Genomic DNA, 17,986 nt, shown 5'->3' with positions numbered 1-17,986 from the left:
TGCAATGAGAAAATGAAAAATTAAAAAAAATTAACTGCAGTGGAATATCATTTCATAATCATCAGATTAGTCAGTTATATTTCAGTATCCATTAAAATAGCAAATGCATACACCCTTTGATCTACTCTTAGGAAATTGTCTTACAGATACTTAGACACTTAGGAAATGATTCATGTACAAGAACACTCATTGCTGCATTACTTACAGTAGCAAAATAATGGAAACATCCTGAATGTCCATCAATTTCTATCTTATGTAAGTTATAGAAATTGTTACAGTGGGACACAGAGGCCTCTCTATGTGTACTGAAATGGAATTAATTCCAAGATAGAATAAATGAAAAAAGCAAGAGAATAAATATAAAATGTTCCCTTTTGTGTTATTGTGAAAAAAGCAAGGTGATGTATGCTTGTACTTTTATGTGCATAGGCTATCTGGAGAAAACAAGGGGACAGACAGATAATGGGTAATCTTTACACTGGACCCTTTTTTTGTTCTGTTAAAAAAATTTTTAACCAGGTATATGTAGTATGTATTTAAGAAAGTAGTAAATAATTATTACTGTCCTAGTGCAGTGGCTCATGCCTGTAATCCCAGCACTTTGGGAGGCCAAGGCAGGAAGATTACTTGAGCCCAGGAGTTGGAGGCTGTAGTGAGCTTTGATTGTGCCACTGCACTCCAGCCTGGGTAACAGAGTGATACCCTATCTCAAAAGTAATCATTGTTACTGTACTTTAAAGCATAGGATCTGGAATTTTACTACCTAGATTTAAATCCCAGTGTCCATTTTTATTGGCTCTGTGAAGTTGGACAGCTTACTTACCCTTCCTGTATACCATTTTGATCATCTATAATATGGCAACCTTAATGTAATACCTATACCTAGCTCATAAAGTTGATGTGATATTTAAATCCAGTTAAACCAGTGAGCGCGTTGTTTAGCAAATATAGTACGTACTCAGTATGTGTTATTTTAGTAGTTTTTAAGTACCACAGAGGTATAATAATATTGGATAGTGGGGTTGCACATATCAGGAAGTGCGAACATCTTTTATAAACTTTGGCTGCTATACACTATTCAAAAACATATGGTCTTATAGCAGAACAAAACAAAACAAAATTCTCGTAAATGCTGTCCTTCTGAATTTAGCAGCTCTATGGATCAACAAAGTGTGTTGTTGTCTTCTGATACGTGTTATATTTGTTTTCTTTTTAGAAATGTGAACATAATTTGAGCAAGCCAGAATTTAACCCAACGTCAATCAAATTCAAAATCCAGCTGGTCGCTGTGTAAGTATTTTGGGATTGGTGTTTTCAGTTACTGTTTTGAGTTATTTTGGTTTATTCTTCTTCCCCAGTATGAAGTGTGTTTACTCTTGGCCTAAAAAAAAAAAAAAAATACATCAAAATAATCTTGACATTCTGTTCCTGTTTAGGTTTTTAATTTAGTTACATGCCATGAAGTTTAAGATAAATAGATTCAGGGGTATTGGGATCAGGGACACAGTGTCCCAGTATGATCTGGAGCAACAAGGTATGTTGATTATTTGGTGGAAAGTCACTAGTCATCATTACAAATTATAAAGTATCTGAGTTTGGGAATAATCCTTCAAAAAACATTAAAAAATAATGAAGTATAGCTGATTGAAGAGTATCCCTGTAACAGTGTTCATTTTACTTACCTGTGTTATAACACTTCGTTGACTGGAATGAAAGTGATTAAGTTAGTGTTAACTCTCTGGGACTTGTGAGTAGAAGAGAATTTTGTGTATAAAAACTACCTATCAGGCTATCTGAATGGTCCTAATTAGAGACAAATACTGCCACTTAAAACTTACCCAGTGTTCATCTAATTAAATGTAAACTGTTCATATCTCATCATACTTTTCTAATACATAAATTTTTTAAATTACCTGGCAAACAAAAATATTTTCACAAATTAGGAAAGTATTGTCTAGCTTTGGAGTAAGAGAGCCCTTTTTTAGCAAGACAGGAAACCCAGAAGCCATTAAAAGAAAAGAAACACCTTTGACCTTAGCAAAAAGAAATAGTGGTTATAAAAGATGAAATTAAAGCCAGGTGCAGTGGCTCACACTTGTGATCCCAGCACTTCGGAAGCCTGAGTCAGGAGGATCACTTGAGCCCATGAGTTGAAGACCAGCCTGGACAACATAGTAAGACCCCATCTCTACAAAAAATTTTTTAAATTGGCCAGGTGTAGTGGCATGCACCTGTAGTCCTAGCTACTTGGGAGGCTGAGGTGAGAGGACCTCTTGAGCCCAGGAAGTCAAGGCTGCAGTAAGCTATGATTGTCCCACAGCACTCCAGCCTAGACAGTGGAGCAGGACTCTCTCTCTAAGGAAAAAAAAAAAATTTTTAAGACAAAATTAGCAACAAAGTCCTGAGACAAATAGTAAAGCAAGAAAGAATATTTGGCAGTCGTGACAAACAAAAGTTTAATATCCAAGGCATAGAGAATTCCCAGAAATTGAAAAGATAAAAATAGAGGGAGGCAGTAAAGTGGAATGTGGAACAAGGGATTTGAACAGGTAGCTTATGGAAAAGGAATTTCAAATGGCCAGAAGATACACTGTATATGGAAAGAAACTAAGATTTGATAGGAAAAGTTTTAAAAGGTAATTAGCATCTAGTGCTCATGAGAATGTGGGTAAACACATACTTGCACACATTGTTGGTGGGATCTTGAATTGCTAGTCTTTTTGGAGAGTGGTCTGGAAATATCAAAACAAATTACATAGACCTTTTAACCCAACAGTACTGTTTCAGGGATATATTCTGTAGAAACAAAATCACCAATATATAAAGATGCATTTCCAAAGGTGTGTTTTAGAATATATTAATGGCGAAAAGCTGCAAACAGTTTAACCAAAAGTTAATCGGTGTCAAACTGATTAACCATTAACAAGGAAATAGTTGGTTAAATTGAGATAACTTGTACTGTAGAATATTATGCAGCAATTAAAAATAAGTATTAGGAAACAAAAAGGTTGGGAAGTGCATGTCTAGTGAGTTAGGAGGAGCTAGGAGGGCCAGGAAGAGGGTCTGTCACTTACTGTTTTTGTCTAAACATACTTCCCTCGTCTCTGAAATGGGAATAATGTCTTCCTCTTGGGATTCTTGAAAAGAATCAAATGAGTAATTATGTTTGCAAATGCCTTGTAACTCACCATAAAATATGTTCATTTTCCTAACTTAATACATGATTGGTTAGAGACCTACAGAAATGACACTTGTGAAGTCTGGGATGAACTCCTTTCTTAAGAATTATACTCATTACAGAAACCCTGAATGGCAGCCTGTGCTTAGCATCAGTTTCTTAAGCTTGCTTTGAGAAAAAGTGATTTTTTTCTGACATCATTTTAGAATTGCCTGGCTATCTTAATACAGATGCTCTGAGGCCAGGTGTTTGGCTCATGCCTGTAATCTCAACATTTGGGGAGGCCAAGGCAGGAGGATCGCTTGAGCCTTAGGAGTTCAAGCCCAGCCTGGGCAACACAGTGAGTCCTCATCTGTACAAAAAATCAAAAATTAGCTGAGCATGGTGGCACACACCTGTACTCCCAGCTACTTGGGAGGCTGAGGTGGGAATGTCACTTGAGCCTGGGGGGTCGAGGCTTCAGTGAGTCATGATTGTGCCGTTACACTCCAGCCTGGGTGACAGCAAGACCCTGTCTCAAAAAAAAAAGAATACAGAGCTCTGGTATCAAACCTCAGACCTACTGAATTCAAATTCTTAGAAGTGGGGTCTTTAAATTTGTTTTTATTGTTGTTGCTTTTGTGTGTGTGTGTGTGTGTGTTTTTGAGATTCAGGAAGACAAAAGTTTCTTAAATTCCTGTTAAGTTACTCAGGTAATCCTGCTGGTCACCATGAAAAATAGCTCGTTTAAAGTTTAAATATCTGATTCTAAGATATACTTTTCTCCCCCACTTTTAGTGTTTCTGCAGTAGATTTCATATTATGTTAATGTATGCACAATAATGAACATTTATGTGAGCTTTGTTCCAAGCACTTTTCAAAGCATTCTTGCATGTATTCTTCACAATAACCTCAAGGGAAAGATACCATTATTTTCCTCATTTTAGAATTGGGAAAACCAAGGCACAAGGAGATAAATATCTTGCCTTAGTCATTACAAAGCAATATCTTGATATGTAAATGCTAATCTGGGGCCTGGGCAGTTTCAACTAGAAATATACGTAAGATTTCAGAAAGAACTCATACCAGTTTGGTCTTATGTCTTTTCTTAAGTTCTTACTGTGATGATATGGTTCATTAAAATTATTTTTTTTCTGATATATTCTAATTAACATGAAATCCTTTATGTACTGCACTAGCTTTAAAAAATAATAATTTTAAGAGACTCCAATGAACATTAATGCATTTTTTTATTTATGCACAGCAATTATATTCCAGAAGTGAGAATCATGTCAATTCCCAACCTTCGCTACATGAAGGTTAGTACCTTGCTCATTAACAGGAAGAAAAAGGATTGATCAATGATGTGTGTATATGTGTATGTGGGTGGCTGTGTGTGTATTTGGCACAGGATCCAGTGAGCAAGGGATAGAAAAGAAGACAGTTTGGGATAATAAAGACTAAATTTGTTGACACTGAGATTCTTGACAACAGCATCTTTGATGAAAAGTAGGGAGAAGGAGCAGGGTGCACATTATGTTAAGGTGAAATTATAGGTGGGGAAAAGAAAGGAGAGAATGTTGGATCCCACAGGCATCTTTTGTTCTTCTCCAGCCTAGAGATTCTCTTCGATCTCCTGTTTGTTATGTTTCAGGTACTAGGATTCAGTTAGATTTATATACCACAGCCCTTCTCTTCCTTGGAGTCCTCATCTACTCCCCTTCCTTCCACACACACACCCAGTGAATTGTAGAATATTCTGCAGCAAACTCTTTAACTCTTTTCTTTCATGCTGCTCCTGAAAACACAAATATTTATTACATGGGCCTTCATTTGAAAGATTTGTTTTGCTTATCTAGAGAGAGTACCAAACAAGGACAAATTATCACAGTTCAAGAAGTCTTAAAAAGTTTTTATAAGGTCGGGCACGGTGGCTCATACCTGTAATCCCAGCACTTTGGGAGGCCAAGATAAGTAGATTGCTTGGGTCCAGGAGGTCAAGACCAGCCTGGGCAACATGGGGAAACCCTATCTCTACAAAAAATACAAAAAATTTGCCAGGTGTGGTGGTGCACACCTGTGGTCCCAGCTACTCAGGAGGCTGAGATGGGAGGATCACCTGAGCCCAGGAGGTTGAGGCTGCAGTGAGCCATGATCATGCCACTGCACTCCAGCCTGGGCAACAGAGTGAGACCTTGTCTCGAAAATAAATAAATAAATAATAAAAATTTTAAAAAGTTTTTGTAGTCTTGGTGTGCCATTTTTGCTCTGTTCATGCATCTGACTGGCCTGTGGCTCCCATATTTGATTTATGAGGGCCTCCTTTTCAGTCCTTAAGTGGCAGCCTGGGTGAGACAAGAGTTTTAACTTCACTTAGATAATGAACATTCCTCAGAATTTCTGGATCTAGTAACTGGCCCTTTCAGTGGAATCTGTCCCATTTCCTCAGTGAAATAGCAACTCCAGAGAGTATTTGGTCTAACATATAGATAATAGAACAGGGATCAGTAAGCACGTAGAGAATACAGTGATGTAGAGGTATAAGTAGGGCGTCATTGCCCAGGAGTAATGGCGGGGATGGTAATTTTGCGAAATATTCAGTATAGCAGCTAAGAAAGTGGCGAATGTCTGAGAGATGTGTTTCCTATTCCCCAGGAGAGCCAGGTCCTCCTGACTCTTACGAATCCAGTTGAGAACCTCACCCATGTGACTCTCTTGGAGTGTGAGGAGGGGGACCCTGATGATATCAACAGCACTGCTAAGGTAGGAGCATTTTGCCTCAGCCTGACTGACCCGCACTTTCCCTGGAGTGTCCTCATTTGACCTGGCTTAAAAGACTCCACACTCTCTCCTTTCCACATCTAGTCAGCAAGTTCTTTTGATTCCACCTCCTAAATTTTTTTACTTTATCCTGAAACACACTGCCCTATTTGAAGGTCTCATCGTTTCTTACCTGGACAGTGACAATAACTTCCTAAATGACCTTGCTATTTTTATACCACCACCTCTATTTCAACCCATTTCTTCTCTCTTGCCACCAGGGCGATACTTCTAAAATCTAACTCTCTGCATGCTGGTCATTCAGCATTGCTCTTGACTGAGATGAAGTCCAGATTTTTGGCATAGCATAAGAGCTCCTTAATGACATTACTTCTCTCTGTTCTTCCAGTGTGGTCTTCCTTCAGATCCTCAAATTTAGCATTCCCTGAATCGTACATATTAGTGGTTGTGATCCAGACAGATCCAATGGGTTATAAACTTTGACAGTGGAGAATTGTGTATGCTATTCATTTTACTTAGCATGCCTCCTTCCTATCCTGACTCCCCTAACATACATGCCCCTTCAGTCTCTCAGTCTCATACATTCATTCTTCAACACTTGTGAAATATCATTTCCTTTTAGAAATGATACGTTTAAAATCATTTAGAAGCTGGTGTGCCTCCTCTAGATTCCTCTACCTTACAAAGAGTATACATAACATAGCACTAACTAGTCTGGGCTTGGTGGCTCACGCCTGTAATCCTAGCACTTTGGGAGGCCGAGGTGAGCGGATCATCTAAGGTCAGGAGTTCAAGACCAGCCTGGCCAACATGGTGAAACCCATCTCTACTGAAATACAAAAATTAGCCGGGCATGATGGCAGGTGCCTGTAATCTCAGCTACTGGGGAGGCCGAGATGGGAGAATCGCTTGAACCCGGGAGACAGGGATTGCAGTGAGCTGAGATCGCGCCACTGCACTCCAGCCTGGGCGGCTGAGGTGAGACTCCATCTCAAAAAAAAAATAACTAAATGTTAAAGTGGGTGATTTTGACTCAGTGTGAGTTGAATGGATGTAATATGGCCTCTCTTTATATTTTGCTACTTCTAGTACTTGAAATTTTAGAACAAGAGCCTTTCTCTATAGATCATCTATTACTAATTCATAATTCAGCATGATATTTATAATAAAAATGGTTTAAAAAGATGCCTATATCTTTAGTTCTTATTCAAATAATATTAGAGAATTTCTGTCCTCCTTTTTTTTTTCTTCTGCTTTTTAATGATTTCACTTACTAGCATCACCTCCAAAGAGAGATAACACTTATTTCACTTATTTGGTCCTTGTTGCTTTTTTTTTTTGAGACGGAATCTCACTCGGTCGCCAGGCTGGAGTGCAGTGGCGCAGTCTCGGCTCACTGCACTCTCCGCCTCCCAGTTTCAAGCGATTCCCCTACCTCAGCGTCCCAAGTAGCTGGGATTACAGGCGCCTGCCACCACGCCCGGCTAATTTTTGTATTTTAGTAGAGACGGGGTTTCACCCTGTTGGCCAGGATGGTCTCAATCGCTTGACCTTGTGATCCACCTTCCTCGGCCTCCCAAAGTGCTGGGATTACAGATCTGAGCCACTGTGCCCTGACGTTCCTTTTTTTATTAACACTAATAAGCAGCTCCAGTTAAGACAGACAGAAATAAGTACCTGATGCATAAGCACAGTATATCTTTATAAAGCTCTCTTTGTACCTCCCTTCCCACATTTGTATCTATAATTAGAAATTTGATCAACACTGTTAACTGTTAACCTCTGATAGAGCAAAGTTGAGGCCTAATTACAACATAAGTCTGAAGAATGCTAATTGTTTTCCATGACCATAATCACCCAGTATCTCATGTAAGTTTATGTATCAGGTACTAGGAATCAGCTGGTACCATGTCAAAAAACATTGTGTTGGAACCAGTGTTTCTCCTTTGTGTTGTTCTTAATGATGGACTGTTTCAGATGTATCAAAAAAAATGAAGAATAATATGGCAAGTACCCATTTCTCCCCATCCCCTTAAGAAATTAAACATTAGGGCTAGGCGCGGTGGCTCACGCCTGTAATCCCAACAGTTTGGGAGGCCGAGGCAAGTGGATCATGAGGGCAGGAGTTCGAAACCAGCTTGGCCAATATGGTGAAACCCTGTCTCTACTAAAACTGCAAAACATTAGCCAGGCATGGTGGTGGGCACCTGTAGTCCTAGCTACTCATGAGGCTGAGGCAGGAGAATCTCTTGAACCCAGGAGGCAGAGGTTGCAGTGAGCCAAGATCATGCCATTTGCACTCTAGCCTGGGTGACAGAGTGAGACTCCATCTCAAAAAAATAAATAATAAAATAAAACATTAAAGACACAATTGAAGCCCCCGTGTTCTCCCCAGTTCCTCATTGCAGACCCCATGAAGTAAGTACTAACTTAGCTTTCTCTTAAAACCTTTGTTCTTATAAACTCCATAGAAGTAGTATATGTTTCCTGAAACTTGCTGTGTGCTTCCATTTGTCTAAATCAATGTCGTACTTTGCTATATTCTGTCACACTGGTCCCTTCTCAGGCAGGCCTCTCTGTGTTGCTCTCCAGGTGGTGGTGCCTCCCAAAGAGCTCGTTTTAGCTGGCAAGGATGCAGCAGCAGAGTACGATGAGTTGGCAGAACCTCAAGACTTTCAGGACGATCCTGAGTGAGTGATCTTTTTGTGATCCCCATACAACAAATGGCTGATAATAGAATGCCCACTTATATCCAGTTTTCTTGTCTGGATTTTTTAAAATAACTTTTTTCTTCCTGTTTCTAAAAATAATTATTGTAGAAAATTGGGGAAATATATATAAGACCATGAAGAAGAAAATAAAATTATCCCACCACCAGAGATAAACACCATTAGCATTTTGGCATTTGTCCTTCCAAATATTTCTCACCTCATTGGGATCATTCTATAAATACAGTTTTTTAGCCTTTTTCACTTGAATATATTTTCCCATGTTAATAAAAAAATTTTTAATTATATGATTTTAATGGTTGTGGACAGGATACAATATTTTGTCCCTATAGATTGATCATCGGGTTTGTTCCCCACCCCCACCCCCTTGGAGTAATTAATAGATTTTACTCTCTCATATCTAATAACTGAAAAGAACCAAACCTTCCAGTAACTGGGGACTGTGACCATCAGAGAATTCAGTCTGTAGACTGAATGATTTCAATGATTCGAACAGAGGATTTAATATAAATAATTGTTCACTTGTGTAACTTAAAAAGTGAAAAAGAACACTGAAGTAGCAATTTTATGCTACTTCATGGGAATAAAATTTCAAAGATAGCTATTTGATGAGCCAGCTACCACCCCTCAGGTGGAGGGAACAAAGGGAAATAGTTAGAATTATTAAAATTTAGAACTTAAACAAAGAGCTCCATGTAGCTGAAACTCAGGCCTCCAGTGAGCTGAAGGGGAACACTGCTTGCGTGGTCCTGGCATCTCGTGATGGCAAAGGAGGGGTGGCATGATTATACAAGAATTGGAAAACTTCAACTGCTTATTGCCACTTCCTCGTGGGTAAAGAAGCATTGCTGGGCCGGGCATGGTGGCTTACCCCTGTATTCTCAACACTTTGGGAGGCTGAGGCAGGAGGATTGCTTCACAGGAGTTTGAAACCAGCCTAGGAATAGAGTAAGACTCCGTCTCTACAAAAAAATTTTAAAAATAGCCAGATGTAGCAGCGCATGCTTGTAGTCCCAGCTACTCAGGATACCAGGGTGGGAGAATCAGTTGAGCCCTGGAGGCTGAGGCTGCAGTCAGCCGTGATTGTGACTGCACTCCAGCCTGGGCAACAGAGTGATACCCTGTCTCAAAAAAAAAAAAAGACATTTTTGGAGTGATGGCCACAGGGAACAGGGACCACAAGCGAACAGGAATCTCTAAAGGAAGAGCAAGACCCTTCCTCCTCCAGACTTCTAGTCTCCCTTTAGAGCCCGCTACTGACAGAACCTGACAAAGAGCCAGCCGATCCAGCAGATACAGTCCAAGCAGAATCCTGTGTCACAAAGCAAAATTGAGAGAGGTGCGCTTGGAGCTGAAAAATAATAGCTTAGTAAACTGGCACAGGGAACATTCACAGTCTTTGTTTTGTTTTTAGAGAAGGAGTCTCTGTCGCCCAGGCTGGAGTGCAATGGCGTGATCTCCTGCTCACTGCAACCTCCACCTCCCAAGTTCAAGCAGTTCTCCTGCCTCAGCCTCCTGAGGAGCTTGTATTACAGGCAAGCGCCACCACGCCTGGCCAATTTTTGTATTTTTAGTAGAGATGGGGTTTTGCCATGTTGCCCAGGCTGGTCTTGAACTCCTGACCTAAAGTGATCCACCCGACTTGGTCTCCCAAAGTGCTGGGATTACAGGCGTGAGCCACCATGCCTGGCCCATTTACGGTTTTTTGACAGAATGATCAAAAGCTTTCTCAACAAGATATTAGAGAGAAGAGATAACAAGGTGGGTTAGAAAAATAAAGTGAAGCCAGGTGTGGTGGTTCATGCCTGTAATCCCAGCACTTTGGGAGGCTGAGGCAGGCAGATCACTTGAGGTCAGGAGTTCGAGACCAGCCTGGCCAACATGGCGAAATCCTGTCTCTACTAAAAATACAAAAATTAGCCAGGCGTGGTGGCACGTGCCTGTAATCCCAGCTTCTTGGGAGGCTGAGATGGGAGAATCACTTGAACCCTAGGGGCGGGGGTTGCAGTGAACTCAGATCACGCCACTACACTCCAGCCTGGGCAACAGAGCCAGACTCCGTCTCAAAAAAAAAAAAAAAGAAAAGAAAAGAAAAATAAAGTGAAGGCAAAGGTGAGATTAGTTTAGTGATTACCAAACGTGGGTTAACTTCAGAAAGCACCAGGTCAAGTGTTGTTTTGTTTTGTTGTTCGATAGCATTCCAGACCCTAACCCCAGAGGATTTTTTTTAGCAGGTCTAGCTAGGGACCAGAAATCCAAATTTGTTTTGGAAAAGCTTCCCAGGTATCAGTGGTTGCCTGGGAAATTAAGGATAAAAAGAAAGACTGATGTTTTTCTTTTTACCATTTTAAACTGTTTGAATTATTTTTTACATGACTCATACAAATCAAAGGTCTGGTTAGTTACTGTAATACAAAATGTGCTGAGTTGTACAGTACAAAATGTGTTCTCTCAAATCCTTGCTTTATGTGGGTCCTCAAATTAATTAGGTACAGAAATTTGTTAAGCCAAGATATACTTCTGGAATGATTGTCTGAGATATCAGATTTCAGCCTGATTACATGATAGAGTAATTAAAAACTGAATTAATTATATTTTACATTATTAGATTTAATAGAACTTTCAGATTTCTGGAAACTAACACTGTATAAATATGTAAATATGTAATCCCAGTAACCTTTCTTAGAGTAACTGAATGTCATTTGGGTAGTAGACAAATTCTGTTTATTTCATTGCCCTTTTACTTTCAGAAACTAAGTTATTAAAGCACAAACTGTATTCACAAATGAGGGGAAATTGAAATGCAAACCTCAATGAAGAGACATTTTTGTGCTAAAATTCCTAATTACATAAGTTATTTACAAAAACATTCTTGATTTATGGTGTTCCAAAATTTCCCTTAAAGCACTGAGTTATTAAAACTTCCCACAGTATGGCCAGGCATGGTGGCTCATGCCTATAATCCCAGCACTTTGGGAGGCCGAGGCAGAAGGATCGTTTGAGCTTAGGAGGTCAAGGCTACCATGAACTATGATCGTGCCACTGCTCTCCAGCCTGGGTAACAGAGCAAAACCTTGTCTCTAAAAAATAAAAATAAGGCCGGGTGCATTGGCTTATGCTTGTGATCCCAGCTCTTTGGGAGGCCGAGGCGGGTGGATCACCTGAGATCAGGAGTTCGAGACCAGCCTGACCAATGTGGTGAAACCCCATCTCTACTAAAATTACAAAAATTAGCTGGGCGTGATGGTGTGCACCTGTAATCCCAGCTACTCAGGAGGCCGAGGCAGGAGAATCACTGGAACCCGGGAGGCGGAGGTTGCGGTGAGCCAAGATTGCGCCACTGCACTCCAGCCTGGGTGACAGAGCGAGACTCCATCTCAAAAAAATAAATAAATAAATAACTTTCCACGGTATGAGTCTGTGTTCTATAGAAATATTACATTTGCACAGAGGTAAATGTAAAGGGATGTTTGCAGCACCATTGTTTATAATAGAGAAAAGTTGTCAGCAACCTCAGTATATGCCAATTATGGTAAACACATAATTGAATACTGTGCAACCATTACATAGATTGTAGATGATCTGTATATACCAGCGTCAAAAGGTGTTTGTGATAAACAGAGTTAAAAAAAAAGCAAGTTATGGAATAGTGTGTACCATCTGTGTTGGTTAGAAAAGCAGAAAAGTATAAGCTCATAGAAAAATATATGGCCAACGTGTTGGCTTATGCCCGTAATCCCAGCACTTTTGGAGGCCAAGGCAAGCAGATCACCTGAGCCCTGGTGTTCGAGACCAGCCTGGGCAATGTGGCGAAACCCCATCTCCACCAAAAAATATACGTATTAATATATAAAGCTAGCCAGGTGTGGTGGTGCATGCCTGTAGTCCCAGCTACTCGGGAGGCTGAGATGGGAGAGTTACTTGAGCCCATGAAACAGAGGTTGCAGTGACCCAAGGTGGAGTCATTGCACTCCAGCCTGGGCGACAGAGTGAGACTGTGTCTCAAAACAAAACAAAAAAATACTTGGTAGGTTAAGAACAAAGTGTTTATAGGTTTTCTGTGTGTGCTGAAGGAAAGAATAAGGTGAAAGACTTTTACTGTAAGTCTTAGTGGTTTGGCTGATTTTTTTATCTACCTAATACTTGCTTTTTTTTCTTTCCATAGCATTATAGCCTTCAGAAAGGCCAACAAAGTGGGTATTTTCATCAAAGTTACACCACAGCGTGAGGAGGGTGAAGTGACCGTGTGCTTCAAGATGAAGCATGATTTTAAAAACCTGGCAGCCCCCATTCGCCCCATTGAAGAAAGTGACCAGGGAACAGAAGTCATCTGGCTCACCCAGCATGTGGAACTTAGCTTGGGCCCACTTCTTCCTTAAAAGGTTCCACTGGAGGGCAGATCCCAAAGGACAGTATCGCCGTAAACCTGCGTTAAAATGTGGAAGCTGCTGCTTCATTAGGCCTTGTTTATAACGATGTACCCATGCACTACGGAATTCTATTGCTAAGAAAGTGGGAGCATAGGCAAGGCATTGGGAACACAGGGTAGCTGCTGTTGCTCTTGCTCTCACCCCTGTTGACACCAGTAAGTCTGTGTCTCCCTCACTGAACCCTGCACGTTGAGTAACAGCAGCATAATTCCATCCTAGGAAGGGGGATGGGTGTTCCTTGGAATGGCATTGTATTTACCACCTGAGAAACTCTGTACTGTCTCTTGATCTGATCTCACTAAGGATCACAATGTCACAGATGAAACTTAAATGATAACCCAAAGGTAGACCTGCTGTTAATGATCCAGCATTGGTCACAATGTACCAACTGCTTTCTGCATTCCATTAAATATCATCTAACAGTCTAAAACATATCCCTTCATTGCCATAATGGCTGCCATTTTGCCATAGATTTCCATATAACTGAAAAATTGAATTGTCACTTTATCTTTAGTATTGTGATGATTGGAAAAACCTGTGAAGTTGTTAAGGCACTCTCATTTGCCCTCTTTTTCTAAGTGAATACGGGACACATATTAGTTGTTCTTAATTTTTTTCCCAGTAAAATATGGATCTTTTAAGAAGAATTTGAGAAGCAAACAATTACATGTCATGTCAAGGGGGTAGCAGATTCCATTCGTTTTCAATATTGCCACAATACCCAGGGATTAATGCTGCCACAGGGGGGCAATCTTTATTTGTCTTACTTCCTACCCCTTCCCTGTTCTGCCTCTTTAACTCAGTTAAGTTGTTCTGTTTGGGACCTGGAAAAGAACCCAAAGAAAACCTGAGTGGACAGGTTCATTTCTGGAATGCAGAAAACATTTTAAAGGTTAGATTTTTAGAATATTCTCAACTAGCATTCTTTCCATTGATTTGAAGGGGAAATTAACTATTATAATCTCTTGAATCCAAAACTGGATATTAAGAACTTTCCCCCTCACTAAGTTTAAGACTTTTGTCATGTGGTGAGTCAAATAAGACCATTTTGATTGTAAACCATAAAATAGTTCAGCAAGTAGCCCACAGTTCTGACCTAACAGCAGACTTGCTGTTTTCACTTGGTATCCTGGAGTTGGGTTGCTAACCTTAATTTCTATGATGTTTTCTAAAATGAAACTTGATAAAGTAGACCACCAGCTGCACCGTGTTTTCTGTAAAAGTATTGTTAGTAAGTGGCCAAGAGACTTGAGGAAAATACAGATTTTTTGTTTACCTTGGTCTTGTTTTAAGTCTTAAAAAATTAAAGATAACATTATAATGTAGAATACAGATGGGACATAGTCCTTGTAAGCTTCCCTTGAAAATGTTTTAAATATTTAGGAAGCTTTTAAAAGACACTAAATTGTACTCTAAAAGACACTAAATTGTACTAATTGTACAAAGGTCAAGCCAATTTTATGAAACAGTCCTACAGAGTAATATATGTGATGCAGTGTAAGAAGGAAAATACTCATCTCTAACATTATGGTAATAATAAGATTTAGCCTCTTAGGAGTTGGAGCAGGGGGATGGGTAATTACAGATTTGCAGACTATAGAAAGAGTTTCATTTTTTTGTGACCCCACAGAGTCTCAAATTTTTATTTCACTACCTGCTAGAGCCTACTGTGAAATCACTGCTCCATATTTGCCAGTGGAGGAAATGGGCATAGAGTAGAGAATAGCTTCATATGTTTACACGTTTGCATAGACTACACACATGTCATGCGTTTATGGCAGGTAGCTGGTATTTATTCCCCAAAGTAATAATGTTGAAGTATGGGTCTCATCATTCCCATATACAGAAACACAAAACACTTTGATCGTAAACTTTTTTCTTCAGAAGCCAAATTAACTTGCAGAATAATAGAGCCATTGGTTTAATGTTTCCTCAAGATAGGTTTTAGTGCAAGCTAGTATTCTGTGTGTTCGTAGAAATGATTCAATACCTGCAGCTGGTGAATTAGGAATTGTATTTGTTGCCTTTTTTACGTTAGATGAGGTGCAAAAATTTTAATGCTAGTCAGTATGCACCACCACAGGGAAGTTAGATCCCATTAGCACTTGAAACTACAGTTTTGGAAACTTAGGCCAAGTTAATTTGGATTTGTTACTTGATTCACCTACTGACCTTTTCTTTTGTTTGAAGTGCTTATCAGCATAATGAGCTAAGTGTCATGCATATTCATGAAGAAACATCCTTTTTGGTCCCTTTTGGGACAGAGAGGTACTCCTTGATCTTTATGAATGACAGGTTACTGTTTTGCCTTATTGCTTAACTTAATGTAGTGAAATAAAGCAGACAAAGCTTGAGCGTGTCTTTTGTTTGCTGTCATGTAGATACTAAGTAGCATGGCTCAGAGCCAAAAGACAAGCGTGAAGTTAAGAGAGTTGGCTAAGAGAGTTGGTGGGGCATGCTCCCTTCCATTCCTTAAATGAAGTAATCTAAAATCTCTTAGCAGGTTAGTTCACCATAATATATAAGTAGATGTTGCTTTGAGCTTCTTATATACATATTCACAGAACCATTATATAAATGTCGTTAGACCTCTACCAGTTTTTATCCTGGGTCATTGCTTCTAAAGATATCCTTTACAATATACACAGTGGTCTGACTCCACCAGTGGCCACTCACCACCTTCATCTGTACCTTCATAACTCTTCCTTCCCTCCTGTTACTTAGATGAATTATTCATACTCTTCCTGTTGGAACCCAGCCCCACCTCTTAACACTCAAGCTCATCCTCTTACCTATTCACAGATAGCATCGGCAGCTCCCTCCTTCCCTTTTCCATTAGCATGTGATTTCTCTCATCTTAAAAAAGAAATTGGCCTCACTCTCCTCTTCAGCTGCCACTCCATTTCTCCACTCCCTGTACAGCAAAACTCCTGTAACTCTGACTGGGCATGATCACTCACACCTGTAATCCCAGCGCTTTAGGAGGCCGAGGTGAGAGGATCATTTGAGGCCAGGAGTTTGAGACAAGACTGGAAAACCTAACAAGACCTTGTCTCTGTTTAAGTAAAAGTTTTTTAAAAAACAAAAATGGCCAGGTGCGGTGGCTCACACCTGTAATCCCAGCACTTTGGGAGGCTGAGGCGGGCAGATCACAAGGTCAGGAGATCGAGACCAACCTGGCTAACACGGTGAAATCCCGTCTCTACTAAAAATAATAAAAAAATTAGCCGGGCCTGGTGGCAGGGGCCTGTAGTCCCACCTACTCTCGAGGCTGAGGCAGGAGAATGGCGTGAACCTGGGAGGCGGAGCTTGCGGTGAGCCAAGATCACGCCACGGCACTCCAGCCTGGGCAGCAGAGTGAGACTCCGTCTCAAGGGAAAAAAAAAAAAACCCTAATTCAACCTTCCAGTTCTTCCATTCTCACCTGAACCCATTCCAGTTAGACTCTCACCGCCACCACTTGGTCGAAACTGCTCTTGTCAAGGTCACCAGCAATCACCACACTTAAATACAGGGTCAGTTCTCAGTCCTTAACTATGCAATTTTTCAGTAGATCTGACAGTTTATCTCTCCCTTCTTGAAAGGCTTTGCTTGGTTTCCAGAACACAACACTCCTGGTTTTGAGGCAGAGCAGGGACCCCCTTTTAGGAGGCTTGTGAGCCCCTCCACACATGGAAATAAAGGGAAATCTTGAGTTCCTTCAAGGGAACTCTAGGCACCTAGCTAGCCCAAAGAAGTTAATGAGCAACCTGATAAGCAAGAAGTAGCTGAACACAATAGCCAAGGAAGTCAGAGTGAGATGTTTTGTTCCCTATAGAAACTAAGGGTAACATGTATGTCCCCAACTTTTCAGAAACCCGGACTCTCACCAGCTTTAAACCTCAGATAAGGGGAAACTGAGAACTGCACTCTGACCACTGTTCATTGTTCTAAGTTGCTTCCTGAGGGGCCTGGAGGAAGTCCACCGGCCAGAGCTAACATTCTTTTCTGTGGATCCCAAGTTTAGACAGCTTCACCGCCTTAATCATAAATCAAAAAATCTTTGAAACCACCTATGACCTTTGAGTCCACCCCCATCCCAGCTTTGAGATGTCCCACCTTTTTAGGTCAAACCAATGGATAGCCTCTATGTATTGATTTATGACTTTGCCTGTAACCTCTCTTTCCCTGCCTTTAAAAACCCATAGCTTTAAGCCATCTGGGAGTTCGGGTCTTAAGCATGATCTGTGCAATTCTCTTTGCACGGTGCCCTGCAATAAAATGCCTCACTTTCTCTTGCTACTAGCCTGATGTCAATGGCTTTGTGGCACTGGGTGAGCAGACCCCAGTTTAATTCAGTAACAATTTTCTGTCTACCCTGCTAGAAAGTTTCCTTCCGTATTCTTTGCTAGTTCTTTCCCATCTTCCCAACCTTGCAGTATACCAAATCTCATTTCTCACACTTCTTTCCTCTTTACACTCATTTAATGAACTTGCCCAGTTTTGGGGGGCAAGAATGCTGAGAAAAGATCTATTCCTAAGGCCCACACAGGGCCTGCTGAGGACTGAGGCTGAATTGAATTAGAACAACAGAGAACCCCTTTACTTCTACCCCACTACCAGCCTACCAAGCAGCTAGTAACAAGCATCCATTTCTAGGGGATGGGCAAAGGCCTAGAAAGTTAGTCACCACTGTGCAGGTAGGCAGAACAGCTGTAAGCTGAGGATGAAGCATGAACACTTGAGTTCTTCAGCCCCAACCTATAGTATAGAATAATGCTAGAGTAGGTGAAATCTGTGGTACATTGAAAGCAACCATAGCAATAAAACCCAAGCCCAGGTCAGGTGCGGTGGCTCACGCCTGTAATCTCAGCACTTTGGGAGGCTGAGGCAGGTGGATCACCTGAGGT

At 40.6% G+C, this 17,986-nt stretch overlaps 1 protein-coding gene across 5 annotated transcripts in view; it reads left to right on the top strand.

Annotated features, from left to right (window-relative positions):
* Window positions 1–15,451, top strand: part of DCTN4 (dynactin subunit 4) — a 50,271-nt gene extending 34,820 nt beyond the window's left edge. For all 5 annotated transcript variants that reach the window (XM_004042831.5, XM_004042832.5, XM_019027859.4 and 2 more), the window contains 5 exons: window positions 1,217–1,290; window positions 4,422–4,476; window positions 5,813–5,920; window positions 8,531–8,628; window positions 12,833–15,451. In XM_004042831.5, coding sequence (XP_004042879.1) covers window positions 1,217–1,290; window positions 4,422–4,476; window positions 5,813–5,920; window positions 8,531–8,628; window positions 12,833–13,046 — 549 coding nt within the window. In that variant the 3' untranslated portion in view covers window positions 13,047–15,451. The remainder of the gene's footprint in view (window positions 1–1,216; window positions 1,291–4,421; window positions 4,477–5,812; window positions 5,921–8,530; window positions 8,629–12,832) is intronic.
* The last annotated feature ends 2,535 nt before the right edge of the window (window positions 15,452–17,986 follow it).

Source organism: Gorilla gorilla, chromosome 4 (genome assembly GCF_029281585.2).
Source record: "Gorilla gorilla gorilla isolate KB3781 chromosome 4, NHGRI_mGorGor1-v2.1_pri, whole genome shotgun sequence".
Lineage (NCBI taxonomy): Eukaryota > Metazoa > Chordata > Mammalia > Primates > Hominidae > Gorilla > Gorilla gorilla.
The sequence above is the reverse complement of the archived record's forward strand: the minus strand, read 5'-3'. Positions and strand labels throughout refer to the sequence as shown.